The 24461-nt window shown below is 40.8% G+C and overlaps 1 protein-coding gene across 1 annotated transcript; it reads left to right on the forward strand.

Moving 5' to 3' along the window:
* The first annotated feature begins 236 nt into the window (after positions 1 to 236).
* LOC124143122 lies at positions 237 to 23076 on the forward strand. The gene is made up of 22 exons (XM_048388002.1): positions 237 to 345; positions 580 to 675; positions 1463 to 1570; positions 2646 to 2915; positions 3400 to 3529; positions 5259 to 5442; positions 5837 to 6512; positions 7316 to 7481; positions 8591 to 8708; positions 9351 to 9551; positions 10360 to 10396; positions 11620 to 11886; positions 12878 to 12934; positions 13774 to 13898; positions 13932 to 13943; positions 15274 to 15469; positions 16621 to 16740; positions 17715 to 17869; positions 18630 to 18749; positions 19601 to 19715; positions 20848 to 20941; positions 21720 to 23076. Exons 2-22 carry the CDS (start codon positions 642 to 644, stop codon positions 21853 to 21855), a joined length of 3321 nt encoding a protein of 1106 aa, XP_048243959.1. The 5' UTR covers positions 237 to 345; positions 580 to 641; the 3' UTR covers positions 21856 to 23076.
* The last annotated feature ends 1385 nt before the right edge of the window (positions 23077 to 24461 follow it).

Here is a 24461-nt window from a genome sequence, read left to right on the forward strand (position 1 = left end):
TGGGCGTGGTATACAGGCACTGTTGCCTCCTGTTTAGCTTTGCATCGAGAGAAGCTGATCCGATATTGTTTTCTGGTGACATCACCGGTGGTTTTACTACAATATCGGGATTAATATCACACTTATTTGGTCAGTAAATTCATTCCAACGCTTGTTTCATTTGTCATTGAAAACCTACTGGGTATGCATAACCTTTTCCAGGTGTATATAAACATCGGTGACATGATAATACTTATTCTTGTTTCAGGTGCTGTGCCCATGCATATGTAAACGAACCCGTTTATACTCGGCGTTATAAGTGCTGTCCCGGGTGGACTCACAATGGAAATAAAATCTGCAACATACGTAATAATTCATAAACATCTATCTATTTTGGGTCGATGGAAAAGAATGCTGCATAGCATGATTGTCCATGACTCTTGCGTTAGTTTTTGAATACGGTAGAGAAAGTTATTTTTTTGTTTAAATATCGAAATACATTATGCTTTCTTTTCCTCATGTTATTATAAAGAAACGAAAACAACTGCATCATATTGGCAATAGTTTAGTTCTCTGTATGCACTTTAATTATTCTTGCAGCAATCTGCTATCCCCCGTGTGCTAATGGCGGTACTTGCACGTACCCAGGAAGGTGTCGCTGCATGTCAGGATTTGGTGGAACGAGATGCACCGGACGTAAGTACATGTTTAGTAAAGTTTTCTTCGATAATCTTGTTGCTGATCAGAAGGCGAGTAGCCTGTTGGGTCTTGTGTTGCTATTACGAGAGAGTGAGGAAGGTTTTAGGCCGCGTTTAGTACTATTCAAGCCATGTCCTGGCGGGGAACACCAACAATAGGCGTCGCACATTATAGATCCATGTGGGGAATCCAACCCGGGCATTAAGCTTGATGAACCAACTCAATGACCGCACAGACAAAGGCCACCATTGTGAATCAGGAGTTGAGTTTTGATTGGCAGGTAACAAACTGCGACCCCTATTTCTTTGGCTATTCTGTTTTTGGGCGGCTGTTTTTTGAGCTACTATTCTGTTTTATGGCGACTGCTTAATAGGGTTTGCATAATTACCTACAAACTATTAATTGTGTTGCATTTTTGTCTTTTTTCCTGTGTTATAGTTAATAAGAAGGAGGGGGGGGGGGGGGGGGGGGGGGGAGGCTCGTGAGTTGTTAGTGTGATTCAGAAAAATAGACACTGACGTTATGTGTTATTAATTGGAATGAGAAGGGGGATAAAATCGGATTTCACGTGTTCTCACTTTTCACTTTTTGATGGAGTAGACTCAGGAGTAAATCAAATGTGGTTTGCTTCAGCGTCTCCGTTTAGCACGTAAATCAGTTGATGTATATTTTTTTATTTATTACCTATATAGAGTAACTATGTATATGTATATATATCTTCACTTTTTATCACTTGATTAATGTAAAACAGTTCTATCAACTGGTGGTGTATCTCTATTATCAGTCGACTGTAACAATGAACGGCCATGCTACCCGGGGGACTGCCAAGGCAATGGTGGGAAGGTCGTGTGCAACTGCATGCAGGACTTCAATGGACAATTTTGTGTACATCGTAAGTGGTAGTAGTTTAAAATATATTCCACGCATACGTCCGTAGCGAAAATAGTGAAAACGAGCTGCCACAATGACAATGACCCGTTATACACAACTAGATCCTTCCGTCGACCTCTGGACACCTAAAGTTTCCTTCAACTGCTTCTTGAAAGTACATCTTAACACTGTTGCAATGTTTCCTACAATATTTTACGAATCCTTAATATGCATTTTTACTAGACTTTTGGCTATATGTAGAAAGGTGTCGAACCCTTGATAAACATATACATATAACGTTTCATGATGCCCCAAAACCATTCCCTACTTGGACTTGTACCATGTGTTCCGTGTTTTTTCGCGTGAACACTAGACTTGCCTTTGCATGTATTTGTGACCACAGGCGCGACAGGACACGCTCACCTTTTCGCGAACACCTGGTATCATCACCATTCTATAGTGATTCATAATCGCATATTTATGGTATAGTCGTAATCTTACAATGGACTCTGTTTTTTATGATAACGGACCAGCATGCAGGTTTTGTCTCGCTTTTGTTTTACTTAAATTGCGTCTTTGTAATTATTAGAGTAAGTGACTGTATAAATGTAACTCGATGTTAGAGAAACCGGCGTCGAACATAATTTCTACAGTGTTTCACACTTTAGAATATCGCTGTTCTAACATCATTGGTCATACTACCGTATTCGACGTAATAAGCGCTCTCAAAATTAGAAATAGGGAGCTCTTATTAGAATATAATTTTGTTGAAAGATCGTAAATTTTGTGCTTTATGCTGATAGCCTGAAATGATACAAAAGAAAAGTTTGTGCGTATTATACACGACAGATATCTTTTTCCAGAATTTAATTGCCCGTAATTAAGGGTGCATATAACACATGTTTGCGTATAATACACTAATAAATAAGTCTTGTGTACACTGATCAATCGGAAGGGTGCTAATTGGTCTTCTACACTAGTCAATATATTAGAAAATATCGCCGTGGGCGCTTATTACAGTGGGGCGCTTATTACGTCTAATACGGTATGTCATGCGCGCTTTGATACGTTTCCCCTTGTCTTATGTCATCCTACAGTGAAAGATACCCAAACTCCGGAGGTTACACAGATACGGGCACAGTTTTCATACTGGGAAGATGAAGGACAGGCAGCGAGAGAGATATTCGGATTTATAGCCGATGGCACGGAGAAGACCGAAGACGTCATAGTATGGACAAATCGACAACAACTGAACAACCTGAGCGTCACCGCCAGTGCTATGTTCAAAGGCCGAGATCTACCATATCCCCCTCCTTCCTACATCAGTGAGGCTAAAACAGGAATTGCCAGAGCCTATTTTAAGCTTAGTAAGTAATTCAAAACGCTCTTTGTCATACAGAATGGGTGACATGGGTTTTTCTGTGCTTGGAAGTATTGTATGTGTAACGTGTCAGCTTATGTGGGAGGAAAGCAGAGTTGATTTTACGATTCCGACAATAACTTGAACGTGAGTTGAGGAATCACTATTAAATAGTGATAACAGGTGTTAAGGTAAGCGTATCCCGCCCCTTCGATGGTACCCGTCACAAACACAAATGAATTGTAAATATTACATTAATCAATGACATCTGTGAGTAGTCCTGTCTCATACGAGTGTGAAATTAAATATTTCTGCAATTTGAAAAGGGGTTAGAATAGGGAAATAATACAAAATAAACAATTATTTAAAGCAGGGAAATACATTTGATCTTAGATGTGCTAACTCGATGCATATTTCAGCGAGATGGCCTGCCATTTGGACATCGATTAGATATTTATACCCAAAGTTCATATTTGTGTCTAAATGTTAAGGCGGACCGACTTCAGTCTCTGAAGACGAGGATATTCAATGCAGTGATCCAGTTGGCCCAGAAATTCCCAAAGAGAGGATCCAATGCTCCTTTACAAAATATTATACATCCAACTTGACAGATGGGGACAGGTAAGTCTCCTGAAAGAATAGAGAGATATTGACCTGACTGTCAGTGTTATCATCCTTCACAATAGACATGAGTGGGGGTGACATTGGGTTTAACGCCGCGTTCAAGATTATCTAGCGAAGTGCATGCTCGTGTGTATGTGTGTGCGCGTGTATGTGTGTGCGTTTTCGTACTATTCAAGAATTATGCCACCCGTGAAGATCCGGGGTAGAATAGGTCTTCAGCAACCCATGCTTGCCCTGAAAGGCGACAATGCTTATCGTAAGAAGGAAACTAATGGGATCGGGTGGTCAGGCTCGCTGACTTGGTTGAAGCATGTTATCGTGTCCTAATTGCGTGGATCGATGCTCATGATGTCAACCACTGGATTGACTAGTCCAGACTCGATTATTTACAGACCGCCGTCATATAGATGGAATATTGCTGAGTGCGGCATTAAACAACAATCAACCAACCGGCCAACCGGAATTATGCCTCTGAGTTACCGTGCTGATGGTTCATATGTATACCCCGCTCAGACACATTACACTGACACGACAAGTCCTTGTTTTATCTCCTTTCATGCCGAGCACCAGGCATGGTTTGGGTATGACGCTGTCAGGCGTCGAACCACCGACCTCCCCTCTCCGGGCAGACGCTCTTACAACTTCACCACGGAGGCGGTTCCTTCCGTTCAGGTGCTAAGACTTTCGTCTGAGGCAAACTGCTTGCACGTGTATTGTTACTCTTTGTATACACATACAAACATTCTCAGGAACATTCTCTCTACATATACAAACAATATGAATGAAATGCGTTCACAAAGACGTATGCAACGCACTCTCGTGCCGGGTCGTATTTCAGTGAAATATTTCAATATTATCGTTAAGTACACGGAAATACGGTCTCATTATGATGTTATTTGACTCTTCATCCGCTTCTTTACACGACCTACTACATTTCTTTATTGTTGTCTTATAAAAAAAATCATGAGAACTATGATTTTGGGTTCGAATCCCGATTCGCCCGGATTATGTTTCTAGGTTTGTCAGCACCATCCCCGTTCTCGTGGCTTTCGTCTGAGACTTGAATCACGTCGGGAATTTCTCTCGCATTAAGCTGACACGCCGTTATATAACTGGAATACTGTTCAAAGTGGCGATAAACCCAAGTCACTCACTCCCATGAAACATGAAACGTGAATGTCTGGCAGGATAAAGTATATGGTGTATATCATCTTATGAAGCATGAAGGTAACACTCATAGCAATATTTCTTGTTTGTATGTCCTCGGGGACAATACACTGACATGAGGCGGGTGGTTTTGGTAATGAGGCTGATGGGGATGAAGGTTTTCATGGAGTCAAGTTCAACTGGGATCCAACCCAATAAAGTGGGCAAGTCAGGCCAGACCCGTGAAGATCCGGGGTAGAATAGGTCTTCAGCAACCCATGCTTGCCCTAAAAGGCGACTGTGCTTGTCGTAAGAGGCGACTAACTGGATCGGGTTGTCAGGCTCACTGACTTGGTTGAAGCATGTCATCGATCCCAATTGCGTGGATCGATGTTCATGATGTGAATCACTTGATTGTCTGGTCCAGACTCGATTATTTACAGACCACCGTCATATAGTTGGAATATTGCTGAGTGCGGCAAACAACCAAATCACATCCACCAACAGCTAATGTTGCGTAAAGCAACAAACAAACAAAACAAAACATATAATTGATGTCACATTTTATGCAATTGTTCAGGTTGTCCTTGACCTTCCGAGTTTCAAGTGGTGGCTTCCGGAAGCTAGTCGGAACACGTACTCACGCCACACAACACTATACTGGAGAGGATGCCGTCAGGACTGTGGCCTTCAAAGTTGACACGGGTGAACCGATGTACAACAGCCCCAATGATGCTTTTCAAATTCAAAAAGAATTCACAAATGTAAGACTGTTCATCGTACACTTAACTTCACATACAAGAAAATAAGAATTATTTAACGTTTGCCAGAATATTTAATAAGTGACATTGAAAACATGTAAAAAATATCAGTAAGGGTACAAATGAATTGCGAAAATGTTTGTTTGGGGGGCATGTAAAATCATAGAGTTTATTCTCTTCCGATATTGACCTACTGTCAAGATATGCCGAAACATGTTGACAGACTAGGCGCGATGATGAAAAAGCTTTCAAGAACTATTCCACATTTGTGACAGTTTGGATCAGCTAATCTGTAAATCAAGTAATTTAATACACCCAAATCAAATAACTGAACCCTTACTTTATTTTAGTTCTCAGGAAGTGGATGACTTGCACGCGTTTACTTTTCCTTTAATAGCAACCTATCACAATGGCATGGGATGGCTGGACTGATGCCAGATCCGGTATGGACAAATACACATGGGAAGCCTTCAAACTTGAACCCACTGGGAACGGAAGCTTGACGGAAGTAGACAAACTGAGACCTGCTGTTCACAGACAAGTTGACCACACCGATCCCATCTCATACCCTCTTCCCTATGCTCCCACAAGACCAGGGATGTATTCCTTCATTCTTGAAGCCATGGACAAGGCCAATAACTCTGTATACTTGAGAAGGTTTGCACTGTACGACAAAGAGTCAGAAGTGACCACTGATCCAAACTATGCCCTGTACATATCATCTGCTGTACAAGACAATGGCTTCCAGTGGATGACTAATGCCTCCAAGCCACTAGTGATCAACTGGCAAAACCATTTTCTTAATTATGTCCATGAAAGTGGTAAATTCCTCACCACCATCCTCCCCTTCAAGGTAAAGGTTGTAGAAAAACCACCAATCTTCAAGGAAGTGCCTCATGCAAATGATGATCATTATGGCAGAAGAACTACAGCAGCTATCCCCAATGTACGTGGCATTGTCAGGTTTCAGTGGACACGTGCTGTTAATAAGACTGGAGGCAGAACGCTACATACACCGCCCAACTGGAATGATGCCTCTGGTCTGGACACAACAATGCAGTCGCCATACTTTGGTTTGTATTCTGTTCTGTTATTTGTAAAGGCTGAGACCGCCTCCGTGGTCTAGTGGCGGAGCGTCCGCCCGGAGAGCGGAAGGTCCGGGGTTCGATCATACCAAAAGACTTTAAAAGATGGAACTTGTTGTTACCCTGTCTGGCGCCCGGCATTAAGGGGCTAAAACAAGGACTGGTTGGCTCGGAGTCAGTATACTGTGTCTGAGTGGGGTATTCATGTTAAACTGCGGCATGGTATCTCAGTGTGCTAGCACTATAAATCGGCATTAGTCCGGACTAGTACAAGCAGCCACACACACACACACATGTGCATGCACGTCGCTATATAAGTGCAATAATCTTGGACGCGACGTTAAACCCAATTTCACCTCACCTCACCTTGTAAAGTCTGTCAAATGGTACTTGGTCCATTATGTCAAATAGTGAGATATCTGATCGAATAACCAGAAAAAGAGATATTGTTACAGTTGGCTCCGGTAAATATAAACTTTCTCAAGGCAAGACATACGATCAACCTGTTTATTTGGCAAGAAAAGACCCATTTGTGTTTTATTATATATTTTCTGCCTGAACCTGGTCTGCTAAGAGTGAAGGGTCATGGGTTGGCCGTATTGGCGTCCTTCAGTGTGTGTGATTAAACAAAAAGGTAACTGATACTTATTAAAAAGATAATTCACTCAACTCACTCACTGAACAAAATTCGTTTCCGGATTTCATAACAACAATATATGCGAGATTTTAAATTTCAGCAGGACTGTTGCTAAAACTCGTTACCATTGCACTATCTGTGTCTTGTACTCCAGGCAATGTTACCAGCGGGAGCACCGTTACTGTGTGGATCAGAGCCAGGGACATCCTCGACAACACGAAAGTGGACTCGACAAGTGTAACTTACGACTTTACTCCACCACTCATCAATGGGATGACATTCCACAAGAACGAGAGATCCAACGTTCACTTCAGCTCTGGGTAAAAAAAACCCCAGATCTAGTAACCTGGCTTGTTTGGGGAGTGTCAGTTGATAGTCCTATATGCTTGAGTTTGATCTTTCAAAAGCTATAGATTCCAATTATAGATTGTATCCCTTTTGTAGAACTATTGAGGAGTAAGAGATCCATTTGATGTTAAAAACCCCAACATATTTTGTAATGTATAATTTGTTAATTTCTTTGGCATTTTACTCCAAATACCGTATTCGACGTAATAAGCGCCCAGGGCGCTCTCAAAATTAGAAATAGGGGGCTCTTATTAGAATAGTATTTTGAGTTGAAAGATCGTAAATTTCGTGGTTTATGCTGACAGCCTGAAATGTTTATATACGACGGAAATATTTTTCCAGGATTTAATTGCCCATAAATAAGGGTGCATATAACATACGAGTGCGTATTATACACAAATAAATAAGTCTTATGTACGTAAACCACTTGGAAGGGGTGCTAATTGAGATTGTTTACTAGCCAAGATATTGGCAAATATCGCCGTGGGCGCTTATTAGAGCAGGGCGCTTATTACGTCGAATACGGTACTAAAAAAATCCTTTCCTGTGGAAATACATCAAAGACGATAAGACTTTACGCTAGTTACTAATTTATATATACTAACTCTGTGTACGTACATAGGGAGGTTTGCACTGTTCGACAAAATGAGTGAGTTGGGTTTAAACGTCTGAGACCTGCATCACTTCGGGCTTTCCTCCCGCATTAAGCTGACACGCCGTGATATAACTGGAATAATGTTAAAAGCGGCGTTAAACCCAACTCACTCACTCATTCATATAGCCAGTGCATCATGGTCACTCTTTGTTTGTTTGCTAGTTTGTTGTCCCCCCCCCCCCCCCCCCCCCCACACACACACACACACGGGGTCATCCTCACGGGAATGATGTTAACTCCAAGAGTGATGTGTACGTGTCATGTATTGATCAGACTTATAAATGTCCATTGTTGAAGTGTATTTCACGAAGAACAGTGATTTGTGCAAAGCGGTTAGTACTGTAATATATAAATTTATATTTCATAATGACACCACTGCAGACTGTTTTGATTTTTAAACAAGAAATTCTCTGTTCGTTTCTCTAGATTAATGGTGACCGCACGCGATGCCGAGAGCGGAATCGACCGTATTGAGCTCAAGGTCTTCAATAATGAAGATAGTAGCCTACTGAATACGAAGAATGTAACCATTAGATCCGTCAGTGTGAGTGATATGTCTTTGTATTTTTGGACATAGTAACTGTACTTGTCCATGCTATTCTTATTTTATAAACAATTTTGTAATTACTTTTAAAGAGAAAATATGATTCGCAAAATAACCTTAATTAGTTTAATTTATATGGGAATATATGGAACGTTTAACAAACATGTCATGACAAAACGGAACATCAGTTAACACTGATTTCTTCAAGCAGGCCCGGAAGAGATTCTGAGAAAGGTTGCAAAATATCAATACTGTCAAGTGCCAGTCTGCATAGACAGGGACTTTGCATGCACAGACTACTTCCTATGAGTGTATGGCACGTTTATTGTCCCCACAGGGATCAGGGTGTTGCTCTTCGGTGATTGGACAAATATAAATGTAGAAAAGTGCGCTTTAAGCATATGGTTTGCTGTTGGTGCTACAATAAACAAATCGCAATAATGAAAATAAACTTTTAAGATTGAAAGTTTGACTGAAATATTTATCTATGCATGACATGGTAAATGCATATTAGGGTATAGAACAAAAAGGAAATACACATATGATTTTGGCACATTTTGCATCATCAGAGTGTGTCCAACCTCATCCTCACATCTTAATTATCTGTTTTCTGCATCCATGTTGTTTTGCACCTGCTTTCAGCCGCATGCCTGCACAGACAGAGAACATGACTGTTACTGCCCTAACGCCCTGAACGTGTGTTACAAACGGATCAGCAAAGTCTACATCAGCAACTGCTGGCTTATGGTGGCCAAGAACGCCCTCAAAACCGCCGAGGTTCGGCTGCATGTACGCGTTGTCAACAGGGCGGGGCTGAAGTCAGCCAACTACGAGGAACAAGTGGTGAGTAGCTATATAACACTGCCACTAACGCTTTTCTTACATTGAGAGAGTGGGCGAGTTATTTAAATGCCACAGTCAGCAAAATAACTCTATAACAGCGTTGTGTATCTTCCCGACCTACGGGCGTTAACTGACTATAAAAGTCTAGTTTCCACCCTTGCCAAACTAGGTGTTCGGCAACCCATGCTTGCCATAAAAGGCGACTATATATGCTTGTCGTAAGAGGCGACTAACGGGATCGGGTGGTCAGGCTCGCTGACTTGGTTGATGCATGTCATCGATCCCAAATGCGTGGATTGATGTTCCTGATGTCAATCACTGGATGGTCTGGTCCAGGCTCGATTATTTACGAACCACCGTCATTAAGCTGGAATATTGCTGAGTCCGGCGCTAAACATCAAACAAACAAATATACACAATAATTCATCCGTCCCCAGATGGCAGAGCACTTTGCATCAAGCTCAGATGGAATGCGTTGGTATGGAGCTTGCATCACGCGTTGAGTCGCTCTTAACGCATAGTAAATCAGTAGTTCGCTTAACAAGAACGGCTCGGTCACGGTGCTTAATACTATTTTATCCACATGTTAGTAATATTCTAGTCTCTGTATTGACTGAGGCTTCATAACCACTTGAAGATCTTTCCCGAGTTAGTACTAGTTTTCAGCAAACCATGCTTATCATAAGAGGCGACTAACGGATCGGGTGCGAGGCTCGCTGACTGAGGCGATAAACAACATTCACTCATTGACATTACCTACGACTGTGATCCAAACTGGTACTCACAATCTGACAATTTCTGTTCAAAGGTGACGAAGTTGTTGGAGCTAAACGGCACCACGTCCTGTAAGTAATGTTATGAAAAATGCTAATTTTGTTCTGATACAAAGCCTAATCGTTTCCGAATAAGGAGGCTTGGGTCAAGCAGTGATGTCAGTCACAAAAATGTTTTCCAAACTATGTTTCCATAACGACCAGGTCACTGGGCTTTCCTGCTTCCCATTTTTTTCCCCCACTAAGCAGAAACATAATTCAAATAAAAAAACAACCGTAGCGGCATTATTTAGCAAGGAAATTAATATGCTTGTCGTAAGAGGCGACTAACGGGATCGGGTGGTCAGGCTCGCTGACTTGGTTGATGCATGTCACCGATCTCAATTGCGTGGATCGATGCTCATGATGTCAATCATTGGATTGTCTGGTCCAGACTCGATTATTTACAGACTGCGTCATATAGCTGAGTGCGGCATTTAACAACAAACAAACAAACAAACAAACAAACAAGAAGCAAGGAAAGATAGTTCTTCCGGTAAAATCCGAGTGTTGCATACAAACCAGATACCGTATTTCAAAACCAAACTTTGCTTATCAATCGAAAACAAAATTGATCACAAGGTATGCAACAAACACTTGCAAACAAGTAGTGGAGGGAGCCACCGATAGAGCAGGATATGCCTACCCTTTTCCTGGACACCCTCGTCATCACTGATTTTCAGTGATCCTTTCATTTAATTTCCATCACTGTTTTGCCCTTTATGCCCAGTGGAATCTGTTTCGGCAGAGAGTTAGGACTGATTCTTCTCTGGCGTTGACGTTCTGTATTTAAATGACGCCAACGGTGATGAGAAACAACTCAATACCATTTCATGACCTTATGCACCGGCATATGGATTAGTTTAACTTTTCACTTTAGTCACTTTTCCATATTTTGTAAGCCTGTATCCGGGCCACTGACCTTTCAATGATGATGATGATGATTATTATTATTATTCATGCACATAGATATCTTTCAACCAAACTATTATTGTTGTTGTTGTTATTATTATTATTATTCATGCGAATAGATATCTTATAACCAAACTATTGTAATACATTTTCAGTATTTGAATACATGGTATTGCCCACGAAACACTCACACCACACTTGCCCCCGCCTTTCAATCCCTTAAAATGTATTAGAGACTGACTTGTGGTGTACTTAATACATTTTGTTGTAAAATGGGCAAAAATATGATCTTGCCAAGCAGCAGTGAAGCTGCAGTGAAGTGAACTCATTTGATCTTTCCCCAGATTTAGCACCTTCAAACGTGAGGACCAAACGACTGACTGCAACATCTGTTCGTGTACAGTGGGATCACGCCCCTTCTTGCCACGAACGCACAGTTATAACAATCACCTACCACACGGAATCCGGGCAACGCTATGTCGTCACCGTGTTCAAAGACGATACATCGTATGACCTCACTGGCCTTGAATACAACAAAGTATACAAGGTCATGGTGACAGCAGGGTATGGCACAGAACAGAGTACTGCTAACGTTGCATCCTTCGCCACAGGTAAATACATACGAGTCTATATATAGGTATTGGGCCGTTTGCATGAATACTCTACGAAAATTCTAAGAAATATCTTTATTTGCCCAAAATAATTAGGTGAGGAAAATAGAGTTTAACGTCACGTCCAAGATTATTGCACTCATGTGTGTGTGTGTGTGTGTGTGTGTGTGTGTGTGTGTGTGTGTGTGTGTGTGTGTGTGTGTGTGTGTGTGTGTGTGTGTGTGTTTGCACTAGTCACGACATGCTGATTTATAGTGCTAGCCGACTGAGATACCATGCCGCAGTTTAACATTAAAATACCCCACTCAGACACAGTATTCTGACTACGAGTCGATGGGTCCCTTTATGCCGATCGCCAGACAGGGTAGCAACAAGTACGAAGCGGCCGGGGATCGAACCCCGGACCTTTCGCTCTCCCAAAAAAATTAAAAGGATTTAAATTATTGTATTCAAAAACGCTCTTTCAGTTATGTTCAAAGAGTAACTGTTAGAGACACTCTTATAGGAAATATCAAATCGCATCTTAAAGCAAAACCTGTGTTATTCATAGAAATGTTGGTACTCCTTGACTTTGGAGGAAACATTATATATAAAGTGATGCGTCATGTGACTCAATGACAAACACACGTTCAGAAACTGAAGAAGATCATAACTGTGATGCGGAAAGAGCCATGATCACGTCAGCAACAAATCTAGAATCAGAACAAACCATCAAACGTTTTTGGAATGCTCAAGGCCACTCTTCGCAGTAATTTCGGTTAGAATTGGTCTTCAGCAACCCATGCTTGTTGTAAGAGACGACTAACGGGATAAGGTTGGCTCGCTGACTTGATTGATACATGTCACCGTATTCCAATTACTCATGATGTATATCACTGTATTGTCTGGTCCAGACTCGATTATTTACAGATCGCCATCATATAGATGGAATATTACTGAGTGCGGCGTTAAACACAAAACAAACAAACAAATTATAAGTAATAATTTTCAGCGGAGGACACGACTACTGCAGCTCTAAGTGCGGGGGGTATAGCCGGAATCATCGTAGGTGAGTAGAGAGGACTTTCGTACACCTGTGCGAATTCCAGCTTGGAATAGATCCCCAGCCTACATGTATACTTGAAAATGTATCGGGTGGTCAGGCCTTTATGACTTTTCGATGGCATGTTATCGTACCCGACGGCGTAGGACGTTGTTCATAATATCAATCACTATTTTGTGTGGTCCTGATTATTTACAGGTCGCCGTCCCACAGCTGGAATATTGCTGAGTGCGGTCTTAATGAACAATAAAACATACTTTCGTCTTATGCATCATGTATACTCGTATGTAAACTGTGATGTTCGCATTTTGAACATATTATGTAAGGAGCACGAAACTTTTATCTTTGAGAATTTAAAGTGTACATTTCAAAGTTTTAAATTCGAATTCTGTCTCATAATTTAGTAAATCAGTCCTGTTGCCAATGCCTGTAATTTTCATAGAAAGATCGTTCTATTTCATCCCGATTGGCATTAAGACGTTATAAAGCTGTAATGTCTGTCTTGAAAAATAGTTAAATGTGTTTTAAAATCAGTATTAATATATTAAGAATTAATAATTTTTACATATCACACTATTTGCTCTTACGGCGGAAGGTTAGACGCTTGTCGTTAAAGCGGTTGCTCTACAAGCAAGGAGATCTGGGATAGGTTCCCATTTGGATACAACGATAAAGTTTCTTTTCACGTATGACATCGCCACTCATGAAAATATGAAATTTCTCAGGTCACTCGATCAGATAAACTTTTTTTTGACAAGATTAGCCAAATATCCTCGATATATTTCGCCATCGGTGTATTGCTACCTCTGCTAGCCTTGTAATGATCAACTGTGTTCTCTTGCTAGTACTCCTGATAATACTGGCAGTCCTTGGAGTCGGGTTCTTCTTGTGGCGGACGGGAAGAATGTCGACACTGATCAAAGGACGTCAGAAGAGGTACGCTGAGCGTGAGGATCACGTGGCAGGAACGGTGACCAATAACCTTGGCCCTCACAAGGACAGGGCGTGTTTCGAGGTAGGCATCAATTATCACTGACACACACATGTTGTGAATAGAATATAAATGTATTAATGTCATAGACGTATATGTCTGGACAAGCAAAATATAAATAAATATGTGATTATGACTTCAACGGAGGTCAAGAGTTCTTTTCTAAGCCACGACCAATAAAGACAAATTGATAGCCTTGTATTCATGTTAATGTTTTGTGCAGGACAACTGTGTAATGGGACAGCATATTTATTATCCTGCCCTTCAGCGAAAATGCCAATGAATCTAGTGTACATTTTCCAAGAAAGGGTGAAACCATCAATGTCATCCTTTTCGGTCACGGCCTCAAAACACGTCCAATTTTCCGTCACAGGAGGCCATTTTTAGAGCATCCGGGAGAAGAAGAGGCATAGGCTTGTGTTGAAGTCTTTTTAAGCTAATTAGGCAAAAGTTGTATAGTCTTCAAATGGGGTGCCCATGGTATTTCACATGCCGAGATCGGCACTTGATCATGACAGGGCTTGCTTCTTTTTACGCCACACTCAGACATGTTCCAGCTGTACCACGACGGCCTGGTCATGATCCTATCTGGGCCAGACAAACAATCTGCCAAGTCACCGTATCTACAGTCCGTTTGACTCCAAATGAGAACGATGAATTGCAAAATAACTCGAAATCCAGAAAAGTGTATGAAACATCAATACGGTACTTGACCATGAATACCCTGTACCCCAAAAAATCTGAATTTTGTTTATTTTAAGACCTATGACGGATGAAGTTCTTTAAGAAACTATCATGTAATTTTGTATAGAAATATGTTCATGACACGTAGGGGGGACAAACCGTTGAAGGCACGTGTCATGTACATATTTATATACAAAATTACATGATAGTTTCTTAAAGAACTTCATCCGTCATATATAGGTCTTAAAATAAACAAAATTCAGATTTTGTTTGGTACAGGGTATTCATGGTCCAGTACCGTATTGATGTTTCATACACTTTTCTGGATTTCGAGTTATTTTGCAATTCATCGTTCTCATTTGGAGTCAAACGGACTGTAATTACCCGATCATTGTGAGTTGACTCTTTCGGCCAGGATTACTGGGACCAATTCTAACCTGGATCCCCTCGGGTTTCAAACATGGGTCTTTTACTTTATGATGTGATGGGAATCTGCATAACGGGGACGTCGATCGTTCCTAGTACTTATGCTTTCAGTCACTGTCTTGTTATGGTCTAGATTCGATTATATCCTTGCCGTCGCCATGTAGCTAGTATAATGCTGACCGCTGCTCAGCATTCACGAACTGTATTTGTCAATTTTGATCAATGTTTGCAATGTCCATTCTAGAACAAAACGTACAGTCCCGAGGAGGACATCTACCTCTACGGCGGCATGACGTTCACGACGAAGCAGCCATGGTACATCTCGAAAGATCAGCTGACACTGGTGGAGGAGATCCAAACCGGAAGATTTGCACGGATTTTCAAGGCTGCTTACAAGACTGGCAGAAAATCGCGCGAGGTTGCGGCCAAAGCTCTGAAAGGTAACCACAATATAGAGGAATAGCCTGTCTTGACAGTAGCATATACCTTTGATGTATTTATATCTATTTCGGGTTCAACATAGTTCGCTCATGTACATTTGAGCATTGTATATACCATTTTTGCACCATCAGTCTAGAAGCTGGAATATGACGCTTGAGTTTTGGAGATTTTAGATATAACCTTCAAAAAATCGTTGACGTTTTTGAAGCAGGTTTAAACACCTTGGCCAGTTGATCATGATGATAAAGCTTTGAGCAGGTACTTAATTGCACTACTTTAGTAGCCTATTTCCCAGTTAGAATAAGTCTTTAGCAACCCATGCTTGCCGTAAAAGGCGACGGCGCTTGTCGTTTGGTTGTTGTTTTACGCCGCACTAAGCATTATTCCAGCTACATGACGGCGGTCTGTAAATAATCGAGTCTGGACCAGACAATCCAGTGATTTATATCATGAGCATCGATCCACACAACTGGGATCGATGACATGTATCGACCAAGTCAGCGAACCTTTTTTGACCACCCGATCCCGTTAGTCGCCTCTTACAAGCATAGTCGCCTTTTACGGCAAGCATGGGTTGCTGAAAAACCTATTCTACCCCGGATCTTCACGGTTTGCTTGTCGTAAGAGGCGACATTCGGGAACGGGTACTCATGCTCACTAAATTGGCTGATCCTTGTCATCGTATCCCTTTTGCGTAGATCGATGCCTTGCCGTAAAAGGCGACAATGCTTGTCGTAAGAGGCGGCTAAATAACGAACCCACCCAGAACATTTCGGAGAATGTGCAGACTCCCCAACACTGTAGCCTTCCGCATTAGCCAGATTGTCATAAGGGCTGTTTTCCTGGTAGCAAACCGGGGTACTCTCCCAATGTCATTCAACAGATTTGGAGGTACCAAACCTAAGGCACCGAGAACAATGGGGAGTCGAACGACTTGGTACTTGGGATGCAAGCGTTACATTTCGAAGGCGAGGTCCGCATATTTGCCATATTTTTCATGAATCTTGTCAATCACATTAGTGTCAAAAGGGACAAAATTCAATGATATAAATGATTTCATGTGATTTATAAAAAAGGACAACATCAGGTTTGTTGGCCTTGATACGTCTGAGGCTTTAAACGTGCTGATTCCAAAGAATTTTTATTGCAGACAGTCCTAATGAGGAAAATAATTTACTAATGATGGCCAAGATCAACTTTGCTGCCACAAAGGTCGGGGAACATCGCAACGTGCTGAAATTCATCGGTGCAGTTATTGATAATGATGCATGTAAGTACGAGATACAGCATATGAGCCTCTTCAAATAGTCAAAAACACGGACACCGTTTTAACCTGATCGAGACATGAAGACACCAGGGTTGTCCAAGGGTTGAAGTCGACATGATACCGAGTTGTGTACCTTAGTCGCATCAGGATCCACAGATGTTTGGTTCAAATCTCAGACTCGCTCAGTCCCTTGCCGTTTCAGCTCCATATCGTATTCGTCATTTCACAAAACGTTTCGGAAACTTCTACGACTTGGCTCATCTTCCACGTTAAGTTAAGCGCCATATGAATTACAGTTCAAAACGGCAAAAAGGCCCTTCTTGCCAATATCATGAGCAGGCCATCCTTGAGCTCCACTCCATCCTCATTATAATATTAGCGCACTTCACTTACGATTATGTGTCAGGGACCAATTTAGGCCTGAGAATAGAACGTGAGATTTTTTTGAAAAAAATATTTGGAAAACATTGTTTGCCCTCAGGCTTTACCCAAAAGAATAAGTTGTTCACTAGGATGTTCCTGGTGCCTTAAAACAAAAATATAATATAAGTCTCCTTTCACAGAAAAGATCTAGCACCCACAGCCCTTGAATATTAAATAGTGGGTTCCTTAAATATAAAATAATCAGTCTTGAATATCCGAATATCCGAAAGGAAAATCCTCTGCTATGTGTAAACTCGTAGACATGGCATTGGCACGGGGTCCACGAACTGATATGAGATTTTGTGTGGAGACTAGATATTTTTTCAGCTACAGTTGCAAAAGCTCATATTAAATAAAAACTATGAACCAGGCTATCAAAAGCACAACACCTTGCAACAATGTAATTTTTGTGGCAGACAATTTACTTTTTATAACGGCTTAACTATGTATTTAAAGGATTTTCTGGGACTGTTTGTTTTCGATAAAATCACCCCCACCACCCCTCCGAATATCAAATGGTCGGTCCCTATTCATGTACATTCCTTCATCGTCAGTGGGCCCAGTTTTGGTGTTGGAGTACTGTGAAAATGGACCGATGGACAAGTGGCTGACCTCTCGTCGGGACAAAGTGAATCTGGAAGTTCTTGAGCAGATTCAGACATTTGCCTTAGGCGTTGTCCGGGGCATGGAGTATCTAGTGGGTAAAGGGGTATGTATAGACTGGACGCTGTTTGTTTTGAGGCAAATGTACAGTGCATGTAAAGACTGTCAGAGATGGAAGTATACAGAACGTTGGTTAGTTATCTTGGCCATAGCTGGCTGATTGGTTGGGTAGATGATCATGAGTGAGTGAATGACTTTCATTTTTTATGATTTTATTGTACTACATATTCTTTTAAATAATAAAAACAAACGACACGACAAATCTGTGGACATTAATGTTGCCTGAAGTGATTCACATGAAACGCGAATATCTGGTAGGATCAAGTATATGGCGTTTATCATCTTAAAAAGCAAGAAAGTAACACCCATAGCAATATTTCTTGTTTGTATGTCCTCGGGGACAATACACTGACATGAGGTGGGTGGTTTTGGTAATGAGGCTGATGGGGATGAAAGTTTTCATTGAGTCACGTTCAACTGGGATTCAACCCAATAAAGTGGGCAAGTGTGGCCAGACCCGTGAAGATCCGGGGTAGAATAGGTCTTCAGCAACCCATGCTTGACATAAAAGTTGTTTAAGGATTAAAGGAGCTCTCAATCACCTCAAGCTGACGCCCGTGATGTAACTGAAATACTGTTCAAAGCGGTGTTAAACCAAATTAGAAAGGATGACGGTTGTGCCAAAAAGGCCAGCAACTAGATGTGCTTAAGTTAAATATAAGTACACATAACATTTGATTACAATAAATAACATTTATGTATGTATTGATTGAAGCTGTTTGTATCAATTTGATGTCGTTCTATAGATTGTCCATCGCAAGCTGGCTGCTCGCAACTGTCTCTTGACCTTCACAAATGAGGTGAAGGTCGGTGGATTCGGACCATGTCGCATGGAGGACGCCAGTGCAGACGAAGACTCAAAGGGGGTAAGACACTAAATGCTGTTTACAATTACATCATGTGGTCACAATTACATAATGGCGGCCTGTGAGTAATCGAGTCTCGACGAGGTCCCCGTTTCACAAAGCAATTGTAACACTAAGACTGTCGTAAGTTTCATTCTATAACAGAACGTACCACAGTCGTATGGCTTTGTGAAACGGCTCCCAGAGAAATTAGTGGTTGACTGCATTCAATTTTAGCAGCGACACATGCAATCTTGGCACCATGAGAAACGACGGATACCTTTTACCCACCCACCCCTCATTAGAGGGACCTAATGACTATTAGGTGTACTTGTGACTGACCTCTTCCCGCAATTTCCAAGGGGAAGTGTATCATGTATCATATGCTTCTGTTAAAGTATGGCATCCCAGGGAATCAAAGTTTCCTGAATATCCGGGGTAGAATAGGTCTTCAGCAACCCATCATTGCCCTAAAAGGCGACTATGCTTTCTTAAGAGGCGACTAACGGGATCAGGTGGTCAGGCACGCTGACTTTGTTGATGCATGTCATCGATCCCAATTGTGTGGATCGATGCTCATGATATCAATCACTGGACTGTCTGGTCCAGACTCGATTATTTACAGACCGCCGTCATAAAGCTGGAATATTGTTGAGTGCGGCGTTAAACAACAAACAAAACAAAGTTCCTTGCATCTACGATGTAGTAATTACACACCATGATTTTCATTTTTGCAATAAACACCGTAGACATATAAATAATTTCTTATAAGCTTGTCATTACTATTAAATAAAAAAACAACAATATTTAACACAAAATGACTTAACCCTTGCTGTCAATATGTAATTCGGCACTAATAAACATTATTACAGGATCGAATCCCTGTGAAGTGGACCGCTCCAGAGTGTCTTCAGTCTCTGAAGGGAGCCAATGAGAAGAGTGACATGTGGTCCTTTGGGATCACTATGTGGGAGATCTTCAGCATGGGTAAGAATACTTGGTATAGTTTCCATTGCCTAATGGAAGTATGTGAGGATATAGATTCCTAAAACAACATGTGATGTTTGTGTTTCACGTTTAACGCTGCACTTTTCTAACCCGGATCCATCATGGGTAAAATAACTCTTTAATGATTATATTAATATTACATAATGACAGTTGCACATGAACAAACGCTCTAATAAAAAAACCAATTTAGTTTTAAATCCAATATTGTGTTCCTCATGGGGTACATAGGTTAATTATTCAAATCTCCAGTTGGAGAACATTTACGTACATTATCATTAGCTGTTGGTGGATGTGATTTGGTTGTTTGCTGTTTAACGCCGCACTCAGCAATATTCCAGGTATATGACGGCGGTCTGTAAATAATAGAGTCTGGACCAGACAATACAGTGATTGACATCATGAGCATCGATCCACACAATTGGGATACGATGACATGCATCAACCACGTCAGCGAGCCTGACTACCCATCCCGTTAGTCGCCTCTTACGATAAGCATAGTCGCCTTTTACGGCAAGCATGGGTTGCTGGTTCGGTTGTGAGGAGATTTATTATAAATGTTTTTTTATGGCATTAGGCTTTACTCACTGATCTCATGCTTCCCGCAAGTGAAGATTTTATGCACGATTAATATTTTCAGTGTCCGGTCCTTAAATCCTTTTGTAGTCATGACATTTTAATAGTACATTTCAAGTGCCTGTAAACGATTTGGAAACATAAATTATTCAAAACGTCATGGAAATGTCATGGATCACTTTTTTAGCTTAATTTTATTGTGCTATATTTCTCGTTTAAAAACAAAACAACTCGCTGATAGTAGTCCATAGTGATTCCAAACACTGCTTACCAGCGCTGATATACTCTGTTGTGGCATCATCCATCAGTGTATTACAAGGACACGGGCTGGAGCTAAAACAGGAAAGGTTAAAGAGTATAAAATTCCGACCGCATACGCCCATGTTCATTAAACAGTACTTAGGCTAGTACATAGGACTGGCTAACCAATGAGGACTTCAGTTGATATATCTGAGGTCATGGAAAACATCTATAAACTCACGGAATAGTCATGGAAGGTATTTGGTTTGAGTATATACCTGCACTTTATCCCACACAGGCAAGACGCCCTACACTGACATCCGGAGCCGGGATCTGCCAGCCGACTTGAGGAATGGTTACAGACTCGCGAAGCCTGAATATGCTGAAGATATGTGAGTGATAAACGCATGTGTATTATTAGCAGTGATGTTTGATACGGCAATTATTATATTTAGTGATCATGACAATTAATGAAAATTCCAGAGGAAGCCTTTTTGGAGTGAGTTAATGTTTTTTAACGTCAGCAAGAACTCGGCGTTATTACCGCGGCTTGTGAATACTCGAGTCTTGGTCAGGTCAGCCTGTGGTCGACTACATGAACAACGTTAACGATTCTTGTCGGGGACGATGGCCCACAATCTGCCAGGTCTCACATCCCGATAATCATTTGTCCTCTTATGAAGCCTGAAGTACTTGGAGCCCTCTCCTGCCCGGTAAGGGTGGCCAAGTCGTCTAAGGCGCCGCGATTCGCTGTGCACAGTTGCGTCCCTTGCACACACCAGTTACCTATGATTGTGGGTTCGAATCCCGGTTCGCCCCGATTACGTTTCTAGATTTGTCAGCGCAATACCCGTGCTCGTGGGTTTCACCGAAGTGGTAAACGTCTGAGACCTGCATCACTTCGGGCTTTCCTCCCACAGTAAGCTGACCCACCGCGATAAAACTGGATTATTGTTAAAAACGGCGTTAAACCCAACTCACTCACTCTGCCCGGGAACCCGACGGAGGGAAGGAAAAACACCTTATTATGCTTCCAGTATTGTGTGTAATGTAATGGAAGTGCAGATTCGGAGTGTAACGCTCCGGCTGCTTTGTGAAGGGTAAATATGTAAAAGAAGTTGGGGATTATTGTGAAACGAAAATATAATAGCCTGTGGTGTTATTTTTCAGTCACTACAGCATGATGCAAAGCTGCTGGGAGCAGAAACCAGAGGCCAGGACTACCTTCGCGGATGCGCTGGGGAAACTGGAGGCGTCATTCGGCCTCAGACCGACTTCTGGAGTTCTGTATTACTACTCCAAATAGTAACTGCAGGAATGACAGACTTTGGAAGCAACTAGAACCAATGCTTTCTCCATTATGAGAATAGAATGATCCTTTTTTTTCATTATCTTCTAAGTACATTAGTATGTTGCTACTTATGTATTATTTAGAGTAAGTTGAGGTGATTTTACTCTCGCTATGTTTTATTTTGTTCCACATTCCGTCACATGAAAATAAGTATCCAATTAGTAAAAACAGAAACACAACTGTTTGGACAAAATGTAAACACAAGGAAGCAAAATTGAATTGTAAAAAGATTATATTTGTCAGTGAATATTGCAAAATGTTAAATTTCATTGTTGACCAATCAATCGCTATTGTCGTTTATATCACCCATTCCGTTTAATATAATTGGATATAATACATGATAGGATATCATTTATTATACTTTATTGCATATTTTATTATCGCAAACAATAAGATATACAGTAACACTTGTCCAGCATCTTCACCACAGATGCCGTTATGTATTGCATTGGAAAAAATATATTAAATCGCTTCACAAGGGTTAGTAACTGTGGAATATGCGACATTTACAAGCCTACATATTTGTTGCAAATATAACATCAACCAGCCTTAACATACATTTGTCTTATTACAAATTACCTTTCGTAAAATTGTGTCTAAATCTACATAGAGTTACATAAATGATCATGTGTATTTTAAAAGCGTTGTCAATTTGGTTGTTTTTTCTTGAGTTAGCGTCTGTGTGTATATTACCAATTTCACATCAATTCATATAATTATAATTTAGTCCATATAAAAAATTGCTAACATCGTAAACTCTTTCTATGTTGTATTGTATTTATTCAAATATGTAGCTACTATATATTTACATGACACCGAAACCATCGTTACCAAACAGAAGAGTTGCATTCCGTATTCAATATGAATAAAGGGCTCAAGTTGCCCAGATCATAATTCCGTTTGTCGTATCAGGATCTGCTGATACTGGGTTCGACTCTACATGACCTCCTTTACTGGGGCATGTCCTCCTACGTTACGCTAAGCCATCATGATGTAACTGAAATGCTGTTCAAAGCAGCCTTATTATTAATTACCAATATAATATTAATAATTTCCACTAGTATCCTCAAAGTGTAATAGAATAAAGTTGAGTAAAAAAAGTCAATGGTTTTCACAGGGAGCACCGATTTTGCAAGAAATGTTAGTTGACACATGCATACATATGGACAAACTAAACAATAACAACAGTTGTACCTTAATTAAGTGTACTGAACATTTTTTATACTGCTTGTTGAATTCATAATAATTCAGTATACATAAAAAGTGTCTGTAACGCGTCATCAGTCATATCTTAAAATATCCTCCATGGTAGCCATGTTGAAATGTCTTTTTTTGCAAAATATACAACCATTTATTTAAAATGTATAAACAAAAAGGGCACTGTATTTTGGCGTCTCCTGAAACCACACTTTTGGCCAAGTTGAAATTGGTTGTAATCAAATTCGCTCACAGAATTCTCCAATGCTATATTTCAAAACAATTATCTGTTTTTCTCGTTTGTGGTGATAGTGTTCCAGTTAAATTATGTATGAATAACAACTTATATGCTATAGATTCCGTTTTGTTCTAGTTTTTGTTTATTGTTGATCCCGACCATATTCACCATATTACCACGTGAAGCTTTTATCATATATCTGTCCCTCCGTATATTTACCAACATCTGTCTATCTGTGTTTATCGTTTATGTAGACTTATTTATCAACTGTAATGGAAGAAAATGCTCAATAACGTCTCCTTCAATAAAGTAATGTAATTTTGTGTAGTCCTTAGTTGAATAAAGATGTCCTCAAATATTGTGTTTTTTACTATTTTACTCCAAAACGACGTGTCTGATTCTTTTCCGCATGGGATACCATGGCTCGATCGCAGCGCCACCAGTGGCTATTACGAGTTATGTCCCTTTTGTCCCTCCAATTGACAATCAGATTCCACCTCTCATATAACCTGCATTTGCTTAAAAAATGGCGGCGCCCAGTCAAGATGATAAGATCGATAATCAAGATCTATATTGTTAAAAGAACGGGTCTTACTTCGCATAGTGCATCAAATCACGTGAGCACCTTGATTAAAAACATGAAAGTATTTGGAAAATATTGACAACAAGTTGACGGTACACATGCTTTACAATCGACCGAAATCTGCGCGGCAGTTGACGAACTGGATGTCTATTTCGTTACGCGATTTTGAGTTGACTATACGGCAAGGGTGGAAGTTAGGCTCTTTATAGTCAATTAGCTCCCTCGCCTACAGGAAGATGGGGATACCAAGTTTAACAGTTGAATGTCTGAATGAGGCACGTGCTCCATTCTTGAATTCAGGAAACAGTGTTGAGACAGACAGGAAGGTCTGTGTTTTCCGATGGGTATCTCGTCCATATTGAGCAAGTAGATAAGACGCAAGTCAGATGGCAGATGGAAGACCTTGAACTGTCTCTCCCTTATATGGGTACAGGCCACCTTTGACAGACTTCTACTTCGTAGCATCTGGAACCATGTAGTTCCCGGAAGTTAATAACTGTAAACAAGTCTTTGAAGAAGTTCCTCACAGAAGAGCCGGGAGGA

The sequence above is a fragment of the Haliotis rufescens genome, unplaced genomic scaffold (genome assembly GCF_023055435.1).
Source record: "Haliotis rufescens isolate VD_foot unplaced genomic scaffold, xgHalRufe1.0.p SCAF_10, whole genome shotgun sequence".
NCBI classification, from domain to species: Eukaryota; Metazoa; Mollusca; class Gastropoda; order Lepetellida; family Haliotidae; genus Haliotis; species Haliotis rufescens.